This window comes from Notolepis coatsorum (assembly GCF_963971535.1).
Source record: "Notolepis coatsorum genome assembly, chromosome: 14".
Taxonomy (NCBI): Eukaryota; Metazoa; Chordata; class Actinopteri; order Aulopiformes; family Paralepididae; genus Notolepis; species Notolepis coatsorum.
The window spans coordinates 44,074,381-44,087,318 of record NC_140178.1 but is presented as its reverse complement, the minus strand read 5'-3'; the positions used below and the strand labels follow the sequence as shown (position 1 = coordinate 44,087,318).

The window sequence follows — 12,938 nt, the reverse complement described above, 5'->3', positions numbered from 1 at the left end:
AGACATGATAACATGAGAGACAGATACATGATAACATGAGACAGACATGATAACATGAAAGGCAGACATGATAACATGAGAGACAGAGACATGATAACATGAGAGACAGACATGATAACATGAAAGGCAGACATAACATGAAAGACAGAGACATGATAACATGAGAGACAGACATGATAACATGAGAGACAGATACATGATAACATGAGACAGACATGATAACATGAAAGGCAGACATGATAACATGAGACAGATACATAACATGAGACAGACATGATAACATGAAAGACAGAGACATGATAACATGAGACAGATACATAACATGAGACAGACATGATAACATGAGAGACAGATACATGATAACATGAGACAGACATGATAACATGAACGGCAGACATGATAACATGAGAGACAGAGACATGATAACATGAGAGACAGACATGATAACATGAAAGGCAGACATAACATGAAAGACAGAGACATGATAACATGAGAGACAGACATGATAACATGAGAGACAGATACATGATAACATGAGACAGACATGATAACATGAAAGGCAGACATGATAACATGAGACAGATACATAACATGAGACAGACATGATAACATGAAAGACAGAGACATGATAACATGAGACAGATACATAACATGAGACAGACATGATAACATGAAAGACAGAGACATGATAACATGAGACAGATACATGATAACATGAAAGGCAGATACATGATAACATGAGACAGATACATGATAACATGAAAGACAGAGACATGATAACATGAGACAGACATGATAACATGAAAGGCAGACATGACACGAAGCAGACATGATAACATGAGCCAGACATGATAACATGACAGACATATGATAACATGAGAGACGGACATGATAACATGAGAGACAGACCTGATAACATGAGACAAAAACATGATAACATGAGACAGAGACATAACATGAGAGAAAGAGACACGATAACATGAGAGAAAGAGGCATGATAATAGGAGAGAGAGACATGATAACATGACAGATACCCGATAACATTAGAGACAAAGACATGATAACATGAGACAGACATGATAACATGAGACAGAGACCTGATAACATGAGAGACAAAGACATGATAACATGACAGACAAAGACACAATAACACACACCTTTCCTCTTCATCATGGCTTCCAGCAGCATATCCTCTTCCTTTTCCCTAAAGAACAAGACAAGATGGACATGAGGCACAACCCTTTTCATCCATCTTTGTTGTCTAGCATTACTACACCTATTTCCACATGTTGTTTTAGCCCCGTTTCACATTATAGCACAGTAGAGAGATCTTGCAGAACACATTATAGCACAGAGAGTTCTGGCAGAACACATTATAGCACAGAGAGTTCTGGCAGAACACATTATAGCACAGAGAGATCTGGCAGAACACATTATAGCACAGAGAGTTCTGGCAGAACACATTATAGCACAGAGAGTTCTGGCAGAACACATTATAGCACAGAGAGTTCTGGCAGAACACATTATAGCACAGAGAGTTCTGGCAGAACACATTATAGCAGTGGGGGGTTTGGAGGAGATGTAGACCTGTGTATCATCGGCATAGCAGTGAAAATGGACCCCGTGGTGCTGGAGGATGTGCCCAGGGGGAGGAGATAAATGGTGAATAGGAGGGGACCCAATACTAACCCCTGGGGGACACCCAATGAAACAGCCGAACACCCTGACTTGTGAGTCCTGAGTTGTACCAACTGTTTTCTGTCAGTGAGGTATGATGTAAACCAGGAGAGTGCGACACCAGTGCTCCCAATACCAGCCAGACGGTCCAGGAGTAATGGATGGGAGATGGTGTCGAATGCAGCGCTGAGGTCAAGGAGGATGAGGATGGTGAGAAGTCCAGAGTCAGCTGCACGGAGGAGGTACTGTGTTGTGGGCGGAAACCGGATTGAAAGGGTTCATGGAAGTTGTTTGTGTCAAGGTGGGACCGAAGCTGTGCGGCAACCACCCTCTCAAGAGTTTTAGAGATGAAGGGAAGGTTGGAGATGGGCCTATAGTGGTTTAGATTAGCTGGGTCAGCACCGGGTATTTTGAGAATGGGAGTGATTGCAGCCAGTTTGAGTGGGGGGTACAGTTCCAGAGGTGATAGAGGAATTAATTATGTCCGTGATCATGGGTGCAAATGGATGGCAGACAGGCTTTGGCGAGGGTGGTGGGAAGAGGATCAAGCTGACAAGTGGTGGTTTTGGCTTCACGGATGAGCTCTGAGATGGTGTATTCCGATGCTGGGGTGAGGTTGGAGAGGGGGCTGATAAGTAGTTGGCCAGTGATAACCATTAATCATGGATCATTTGGGGAGGTACATGATGAGGAGGGTGGAGTAGGTGGCTGACTGTGGAGAAGAGGAGTCTGTTGTTACCTTTACAAGTGCGGTAAAGGTGAGGTTGGAATAATAGCAGGATTTGGCCGCGGAGAGCACGTTTTTGTAGTGGTGAAGGTGATCAGAGTACATTTGGGTGTGAACTGAGAGTCTGTTTTTTTTTTGCACAGCCGCTCCAGTTGACGGCCTGGGGTTTTTAGCTGGCGGAGGTCAGAGGTGAACCAGGGGGCGAAGTGGGTGAATGAAACTGCGAGTTTTCAGGGGAGCCAGGGCAGTGAGGGAAGAGGAAAGGCAGTTCTTATAGTGATTCACCAGGTCAGCAGGGGAGGGGGATGGGGGAGGGCTGGGGTAGGAATTGATCAGGGTGGTGAGATCTATGGGGTAAATGTGTTTAATGTTTCCGTTGTTCTTTGGCTTTGGAAAGGGGGGCATAAATGTCAAATAGCACAGCTTTATGGGGAGCTCGGTGACAGCCAGGTTAGTGGGAGTGATACCAGTGCAACAGAGTAAGTCCAGCATGTGACCTTTGTTATGTGTTTTGTGATACCGAGGCCGTCCAGGAGTGAGGTGAAATAATTCACAAAAACATTGGACGGGTCGTCAATGTGGATGTTAAAGTCGCCCAGGAGGATAACAGCAGGGGACATTGTACATACAGAATTCAGTGAGAAAAACAAAAGAGGGCTTTGGTGGTTTGTAGATGGTAACAATGGTGGTGGGTTTGGGGCCTGTGAGTTTACAGCTAAGCATTCAAAAGAGGAGTGAACACATTAATATTGTGCACTATTGCCCCTTTTCCACTGCATGGCACCTACTCGACTCTACTCTACTCTGCCTTTTCGGTTTTCCATTGCCAAATACCTGGTACCGGGTACTTTTTTAGTCCCTGCTCTGTCGAGGTTCCAAGCGGGTAGAAGTGGTACCAGAAAAGTGACGTGAAACACTGCAGACCACTGATTGGTCAGAAGAGAGAAGCGTCACACGTTGGAGCGTCTGCACAAAAACAGAAAGCCGCCATCTTTAATGCCTCGCATAGGATTTCATTATTTGTTTGCAGCAGGAACAAGTGCAATAAACAAAAAAGGATACATTCATTGTGTATTCTGCCTCATTTATTGATGAAACAAAACCAACATCAACACAATTGACCACCGAGCGGAGACTTTACTCTCACAAAAAGATCGCTGATTTGTTAGCTTATGTGATTGCGTTTTACCGTTAGCATTTGGCTAGCGTACATAGCGTGCACAGATCAATATAACTTGCTATTGATTGTTTGTACTAGTAACGTTAATGCTTGTAGAATAGACACAACGTGAGGTAATCATCATCATCCATTTTAAACCGGTTATTACCTAATGCTAACGTTAGTAGAATAGACACGAGAGGTAGCGTTAACGTTAGCAGAATACACGAGAGGTAGCGTTAACGTTAGCAGAATAGACACGAGAGGTCGTGTTAACATTAGTAGAATAGACACGAGAGGTAATGTTAACGTTAGTAGAATAGACACAAGAGGTAACGTTAACATTAGCGGAATAGACACAACGAGAGTCTGGTTAATGTTGTTATTGATTGATTGATTGAAAACTGTGTTTTACTCTGGCTTGCTCCAAGCCCTCACAGACTTATAGCTATGCTCACGGAGCTCTCATGCTGTACGCCAGCGGCCCCGCCTCCCCACACGGAGACAAACGGAGTACTACCTGCAGTGGAAAAGGAACGAAGTACCAGGTACCTAAAGCGAGTAGAGTAGGGTAGAGTCGAGTAGGTACCATGCAGTGGAAAAGGGGCATACGGGGGAAACATTTCTGGGTTATTTGTATTTCTTAAACCAATCACAATTGTCTAGGGCAGCGCTAAGCCCAAGATGCAGTAATGGTGATCTTGCAAAATAGTGTGAGGAGAGAAACGTGTCTGCATCATGTAGCTTGCTAGCTCTCAGATTTGTTGTTGCTCCTAGAGGTGGGGATTTTGAAAACATGCAGAGAAAAGAAGGGCTCATCACCTTGCTATAGTATACGTACACCCAACATCCTCAGTCAGGCTCCTTGGAAAATCCTCAGTCACTACATTTACACACTTACACATTTACATGCACAATGTAACTCATTATTTATATTTCAGAAGCACTGGAACACACCGTTCCATAGGAAACAATGAAAAAGCCACATGCAAGCACTTCAAAACTAAGCTTTGTCTGAACATACCCATGAGAAGGGGATTCTTCATGCGTGTAAATGTAGTCATGGTGTAAACACAAAGCGGTGAGTGTTTCTGTGTACCTTTTCCTGTCCTGATCTAAGCCACTGACGATCTGATTCCTCTGTTCGATGACGGTGACCAGCTCATCCATCAGACGCTGCTCTTGACCTTTGTCCTCCTGACTCCATTCACCCTCTGGATGGAGAGAATGATGCATGAAATATAGTGGATTTGCATGTATTCTATTATGTTACAGCTGTGGGCTAAGGGTACGAGAAGCGGGCTGTGGTCACTGGTACAATCCCTGGATTGGCAGGAAAATTATGGTCCCCATAACTCTGAATGAAATGAGGAACAAGCAGTGTTGTCTTCTGGGTAGAAAATCTGACTTAGCCTGTAATGGTGTGGTAGCATATGGGGCATAGATTGTGCTGAGAAAGGACTCTACTGATCAACAACATCATTAGTAAGTAGCGAATAGGACAACAAAATCTGAACTAACCCTTTAATATACAGGTAATATCAGATAGTATGACATCCCATCATGGATACACGGCAACGACACAGATGACAACACAAGGAACATGAACATGGACTTACCTGTTGAAATTGTCATCACATATCCAACACACATTTAAAAGTGTCCCTATCAAAGCTCAAATCCAACCTATGCCCCTGTGTGTGTGTGTGTGTGTGTGTGTGTGTGTGTGTGTGTGTGTGTGTGTGTTTCTCATGGTTCATAACTCATCACAGTAGTTTTGGACTGGAGTGAAAGCGGATGTTCCAGAAGATGCAACTATTAGGCCATGGTTACACTGGGGTAAAACAGCAACGTTCTATTTTCGAATGATTACGTTTGCATGTCCAAGTTAAAAAGAAACACAGTTTTGGCAGGAAAACGCGTTTTCCTAGTGGCAACGCTCAAAGGGTGTTTTCGTTTTGGAAACTCGCCGAAACTCGCAGACAATGGTGCCATGTAATTTGCACGAGCCGGATACAGAGCCGTTCTGCCCAATGCCCATGCGCAGTAGAGACCCGCACTGTTATTTCCAGTGTTTACAGCAGAGCTGTCCCAAGTAGCTGCGGCTACCAACGTGTTGTCAAGTTATTGTTATAAGGAGCCCAGTCCAAAACTACAACAGTCTGCATACCCTTAACTCTTTAAATGCCATGCCTGGTTTTCCATTTTACCGCTTGAATGCCACCATCCGCGCCAATGTTAACGTTAATATCGCCTAATCTATGTTTTAAATTATGGCTATGTGTCTAATCTGCCCATCGCATTATCAAAGACTATGTTCCAGACAGTGCTGTGAAGGCAGATTGTTTTTTTATCGCGTCGTTGCCGTTTCAGAGCAGTTAGAAAAGCCCCCGTTTTGATATAAAAAACAACTCATTCTGGAGCATTCTATGAAAATCGTCTTTTAGTGGAATATTCCACAACGTTGATATTCGTCGGCCTTTTTATGAATCGTTTTCAAATAAACGCTAGATGATCAATATTATACGTGCACGCACGCACATTACGGCCGCGCGCGGACAATCGCCTTGTTGATTTCCTCTCGGACTTTTACAGTGAAAACGAAAGAAGAGATTTCACAAAACAGCTTATAACTTCATCAAAATTACTCTGATTATCCTACCACTGATAACATAGAGTCCTTACCTGACATCAGATGGTATCCAACTGGTATATTCCAATTCCTGATCACCATTCGAAAAAATCGATACGTGTATGGATCCAACGCGACACAGTGGTTCTCCATGATCCGCGGAGATCTGAGGCTCCAGAATGAACTCTAGTAACCCCGGCTGGATCAGTGAACTGGAAAATGTGGAGTACCGGATTTTTTTCCCCATTCATTTTCATTGAGTCCATTCCAAAATCACTTATGTCATCTGGGAGACGACAGGGGGCGCTTTTTTCCACAGTGATCACCGGCGCAGCTCGGCAATACTCGGGTAGGCTCGGGTGATGCAATAATTTTTCAGATCGCAAAAAAAAATAAAAAATTATAATTCCGAGAAATCTCGTGAGTGGCTAGCAACCACCTATAAAAAAACACGAGAAATCTCGTGAGTGGCACTGAAAGAGTTAACAATTGCTGTATTGTATTGTACCCATTCTGCAATCTGTTAAATAAAGTTTTCATCCATTTCTACTAGCGTTAACATTACTACGTTAATAGCCTCGATGCTAACTATATACATGGAGAATGCCATTCACATTAGCATGTAGCTAACAACATCGGAGATCTTTTTGTGAGACTAAACTAAACTAAACTATCCGCTCTTGGTGGTAAATTGTGTTGATGTTGGTTTTGTTTCATCAACAAATGAGAGGCAGAACACACAGTGAATGTATCCGTTTTGTTTATTGCACTTTTATTGCGCTTTCTTTGCTGAAAAATAAATGCTACGTTGGCTAAATGGCTCACGCGAGGTATTTAAAGATGGTGGATTGTTGTTTTTTAGCAGGAAGTGTAGTGGCACGTTCAACCTTTCTGATTGGTTGAAAATGGCCTTCATGTTTGAACTACATCGCCACCTACTGCTTTGGCATTGTACTACATGTATATACATCACTGTGCTCAGGAGGCAAAACGATGTCTAACTTGCCTGCCATTACGTAGCGTTCTGAAAAACGAAACTGAAACTGAAAACTGAAAACGAAACTGGCCCTAATGTAACCGCAGCCTTAGGTTGGTAAAGATATTGAAATGAAGGTAAGAGTAGGTGAGAAGCAAATAACAAACAAGGATTCTGTAGTATATCTAGGCTGCATACTGGACAAACATCTCACAGGAGAGGCCATGGCTAAAAAAGCCCACACTAAAATCTGCCAGAAAATGAAATTCCTAGCTAGACAAGGGAAACTACTGGACCAGGCAACACTTAAAATGCTAGCGGGCGCATTAGTACAGAGTCACTTTGACTATGCTGCCACCTCCTGGTTCAGTGGCGCTCCACAGGTCCTGAAAAATAAACTTCAGACAGCTCAAAACAAATTAATGAGAGTAGTCCTTAAACTACCTCCACGCACTCACCTAGGGCCAACTTTCTTTAGGCAACTAAACTGGCTTCCGGTCAATAAAAGGGTAATTCACATCAAATTAGGTCTCACACACAAGATAGTTCAAAATACAGGTCCGAAATATCTATCTAATTATTTTAATCGATTCCGTGACAATCATTCATACTTCACTAGAAGGAGCAGTACGGATTTTATTCTGCCAAAATTTAACTCCCTAATGGGCACAAATACATTTTTATATTCTGCAGCACTGGAGTGGAACAAGCTTCCAGTGGCCCTGAAAAACATCGAAGAGGGGGGAAGTTTTAGACGTGCCACAAAGAAATGGCTAGCCAGTGAAGTATAGAATAGCCATAGGAAGGAGAGGGTAGGAAGTGTTTTTTTGTATGGGGTTGCTATTATGTTTTATTCTGTTTTTTATTATGATGATCTATGTTTTATTATGATGCTCTATGTTTTATTATGATGCTCTATGTTTTATTATGATGCTCTATGTTTTATTATGATGCTCTGTTTTAGTATGTTTTATTATGATGTTCTATGTTTTATGATGTCTGTCCATGTCCAAAATCAGGGACCATGATGGAAATAAGTGCTTGCACTTTCTCATGTTTTTATTCAAGTTCAAGTTTCAAGTTTCTTTAATAGTTGTCATACAGAAGTACAGAATACTTTCATACAAAATGCTTCTTACTGTTACGCTCCAGAGACTGTGCTAGACAAGATAGTATCAAATAACATAGTATAGCATGTAATTTAGAAGAAGAAAATGAGGTCACAGTGTTCGGTATAGACATATGTACAATGTTCTGAGTTACCATATAATATACAATACTATGCAGTGTACTAATGTACAGTACTATATAGTGCAAAGCAGAAATGGGATGAGGTACAATTTAGGTACAATTTACAGTAAGGTGTACGAGTTGTAGTGCAATCCTTCATCAATAAATATAAAGTGTGGGGAGTGGGTGCTACAGTGTGTTTGTTTAAAGTGGGTGTGTGCTATAAAGTGTGTGGAGTGGGTGCTACAGTGTGTTTGTTTAAAGTGAGTGTGTGCGTGTGGATGTGTGTGCTATGTGCGTTTGGTGGTTGTTGTTGTGTAGTGTTCATTGTTCGTTTAGCAGCCTGATGGCCTGGGGATAGAAGCTTCTTCTGAGTCTTTCTGTGCTCGCCTTGAGACTCCGGTATCGCTTGTCTGACCGCAGCAGTTCAAAGAGGCAGTTGTTCGGGTGACTGGAGTCTTTAATGATTCTCTTAGCCTTGCCCTTGCAACGCTTGTTGTAAATGTTCTGGAGGGTGGGGAGCCCCCCTCCAATTGTGCGTTCGGCTGAACGTGTCACTCTTTGTAGTCTGCTTCGGTCTTGTGCAGTGCTATTCCCAAACCAGGAGGTGATGTTGCCGGTCAAGATGCTCTCTATTGTACATGAGTAGAAGTTCTTAAGGATCTTCTGACTGACTTGGAACTTCCTTAGGCGCCTGAGGAAGTAGAGGCGTTGTCGTGCCTTCTTCACAACACTGTCATGCATGTGTGTGGTCCATGTCAAGTCCTCGGATATGTAGGCTCCGAGGTACTTAAAGCTGTTGACTCTCTCAACCGGTGCCCCGTCGATGCTGAGGGGGCTGTAGTCCTTGACCCCCGACCTCCTGAAGTCCACAATCATCTCCTTTGTTTTGCTGACGTTCAGGGAGAGGCTGTTTTCCTGGCACCATCCCGCCAGGACCTTGACCTCTTCCAGGTAGGCCCTCTCGTCGTTGGCAGAGATCAGGCCCACCACCACTGTGTCGTCAGCAAATTTGATGATTGTATTGCTACTCCGCTGAGCCACACAGTCGTGTGTGTACAGGGAGTAGAGGAGGGGACTCAGAACACAGCCCTGGGGGGCCCCTATGTTGAGGGTGATGGATGAGGAGGTGCAGTTGCCTGCTCTCACCACCTGGGGTCTGCCAGTCAGGAAGTCCAAGACCCACTGGCAGAGGTCATAGTTCAAGCCCAGGTCCCTGAGCTTGGCTATGAGTATGGAGGGGACTATGGTATTGAATGCCATGGATGCTGTATTATCCCTTGGATGCTGTCTTTTACTCCACAATAAAAATCAATCAATCAATCAAAGTTCTAGCAAGTGTTTTACATTTTGTATCTACTTTTTCTCCCCCTTTTTTCTGTATTTTTCTACCATCCCAATTTGTCATTATGCCAATTCCCTTCCCTCCCTTCCTGGTCGTTGCGCGCATTTTCCCCCCACTTGCCGGTCTAGGGAGGGTTGAAGACTATCACATGTCTCCTCCGATACATGTGGAGGCAGCCAGCCGCTTCTTTTCACCTGACAGCGAGGACTCTCATTGGGTGAGTGTAACGCGTGGGAGGATCACACTACTTCACCCAGATCCCTTCCTCGCTGAGCAGGTGCCCCGACCGACCTGTAGGAGTCGCTGTTTACAACGACCAGGACCCACCCCACCGGCTTCCCACCCGCTGACACTGCCAATTGTGTTAGTATGGACAACCGACCAAGCCGGAGGCACCGCTGGCAGCTGGATTCGATCCCACTGTCTCTGTGGTGGTAGGCAGACGCTTAGTCCGCTGCGCTACCCGGCCACCCCAGGTTCTAGCAAGTGTTTACATTTCTTTTTTATAAAGTTTACATAGTTTGTCAGCTTTTCTCGCTTGCTAAACTGGTTCCACTCAGAACGTGAGGGGGGTACTACCACAACATCTCCATGGCATAAACACAGTATTATCTCCTGAGAAACTTTCAGTTTGGGAGGGGGGAACAAGGCCATGTGTACTGTACTGTAGGTTACTGGGCTATTATTTTGCATAGCATACTATTACCTGGGGATGAGGTGAGTCTACCCATAACCACAGATTAGTATCAGTTATAAATGGTTTCAGCTTGACAACATAAACATTCTAAATGGACTGCATTTGATTTCCTGTGTCAGCTATATAACATGGCTTTAGTCACTGATGCTGAAATAAACCACCACTAGTGCTGGGACCAGCGTTCTAAACATTTCATTCACTTCAATAGATTCCTGGGTCCCGGCGCTGCCACGGCGCTGTCCTGTGGGCGCTGTCCTGTGGGAAACTAACTTGGGTCCAACCTGTTCCCTAGCAACGCTATCCCACTGAAACAGTCTAAAATAAACATCATAGAAGAGGAGAAGTAATGACATCACACGTCACCTGGTCTGTTAAGGAGGCATCTCAGTTTGTACTCTACATTCGCCTGTCTCTCTTCTAGGCTCTGTTGCTTTGTCCTGCAAAGACAGACGTGACACTAAGTATCTATAAGCCTCAAGAGAATTCATGACACAGCAAAGACTATTAAGAATATAAACTGAAGACATTGAACACTCAACAAATATCTTATGTATGTGTATATTGATGTAGGCTATGGGGGGGTCATGCAAAGATATACAAATTCATCATCATGTTTGTAATTCTTGCTATATGCTTTTTTCTTGCTAAATAATTTTCTACATCTACATACTAATCATTAAATCAAGTTAAATAGCCTGAAAATGGGAAATATATATATTTATGTTTTAATCAAAGCTCACAATTCTGTCTATGCTTTACTATGTAGGGGGGTTGTTGTTGGAGAACCAATGGTCTGGGGCACAAGGGTTAATTACATCATGTCTAGCAGCTTGTTAGTGTTTGCTAGTGCTTATTCTGGGATGCCGTCTAATCCTGGACACTTCCTGGTCCTATAACAATGTCATTTAAAGGGGATTTCTGTACAATACATTACAGTACCCTTGACTAGTGGTTATTCCTTTTAAGAATAAGAGTTTCAAACTCACAGATAAACCACTTCTGCATCTGTGCGCACCAGCATGTGTTTCTCATGGATCAGTCTGAACCAGTCGACCAGCATCTCCTCCTCCTCCCGACCTGGAATATGAAGCATGTCGAACCATAGACGTACAACTATGTTTAATGTCTTGTGGTATTGGTCCAACTATCTTTAATGTGGTATTGGTCCAACTATGTTTAATGTCTTGTGGTATAGGTTCAACTATCTTTAATGTGGTATTGGTCCAACTATCTTTAATGTGGTATTGGTCCAACTATCTTTAATGTGGTATTGGTCCAACTATCTTTAATGTGGTATTGGTCCAACTATCTTTAATGTGGAATTGGTCCAACTATGTTTAATGTTTAAGGTGGTATTGGTCCAACTATGTTTAATGTGGTATTGGTCCAACTATGTTTAATGTGGTATTGGTCCAACTATCTTTAATGTGGTATTGGTCCAACTATGTTTAATGTCTTGTGGTATTGGTCTAACTATCTTTAATGTGGTATTGGTCCAACTATCTTTAATGTGGTATAGGTTCAACTATGTTTAATGTTTAATGTGGTATTGGTCCAACTATATTTAATGTGGTATTGGTCCAACTATGTTTAATGTCTTGTGGTATTGGTCCAACTATATTTAATGTCTTGTGGTATTGGTCCAACTATGTTTAATGTGGTATTGGTCCAACTATGTTTAATGTGGTATTGGTCCAACTATGTTTAATGTATTGTGGTATTGGTCCAACTATATTTAATGTATTGTGGTATTGGTCCAACTATATTTAATGTCTTGTGGTATTGGTCCTACTATATTTAATGTATTGTGGTAGTGGTCCAACTATATTTAATGTCTTGTGGTATTGGTTCAACTATATTTAATGTCTTGTGGTATTGGTTCAACTATATTTAATGTTTAATGTGGTATTGGTCCAACTATGTTTAATGTCTTGTGGTATTGGTTCAACTATGTTTAATGTGGAATTGGTCCAACTATGTTTAATGTTTAAGGTGGTATTGGTCCAACTATGTTTAATGTGGTATTGGTCCAACTATGTTTAATGTGGTATTGGTCCAACTATGGTTAATGTTTAACACATTGACTGCCGTTCACGTAGATCTACGTTTCTGTGGCCCAGCGGTTGAGTGCCGGAAACGTAGATCTACGTTTCTGTTTCGTTATTTCTTTTATTCGCTATTACCATTCATAATCAATCGAGGCACCTTGTGCATGCTGTCCTAAATGTGTCTGAGATCGCAGATGGCCAATACCGCCGCCTAACGCCTTGCGTCCGCTATTGCACTCCATTTGAAACAATGTGGTTTGTTTTATCGGCCGAGCTGCGGCATGGGGGCGGGTTCTAAACACTCCGGCAAGAGAAGCGGTCACCACGGTTGCCTCGACGAGTTCATCCACCCGCCCGTTCATGTGCAATGCTGGATAACGTCGGACAAACGATCACGATGAATATTTGGAATGGCGATCAGATAATTGGATTATTCTTTTTGCAGTA

The 12,938-nt window shown here is 42.9% G+C and overlaps 1 protein-coding gene across 1 annotated transcript in view; it reads right to left on the bottom strand.

Moving 5' to 3' along the window:
* The window catches only part of LOC311240514 (MICAL-like protein 1), a gene marked incomplete at its 5' end in the record, with an annotated part of 47,741 nt that overhangs the window by 4,767 nt on the left and 30,036 nt on the right, over positions 1-12,938 (bottom strand). Inside the window, 4 exons of the mRNA XM_084329091.1 lie at positions 1,158-1,204; positions 4,663-4,777; positions 10,807-10,880; positions 11,430-11,520. Of these exons, the coding sequence (XP_084185217.1) occupies positions 1,158-1,204; positions 4,663-4,777; positions 10,807-10,880; positions 11,430-11,520 (327 nt within the window). The remainder of the gene's footprint in view (positions 1-1,157; positions 1,205-4,662; positions 4,778-10,806; positions 10,881-11,429; positions 11,521-12,938) is intronic.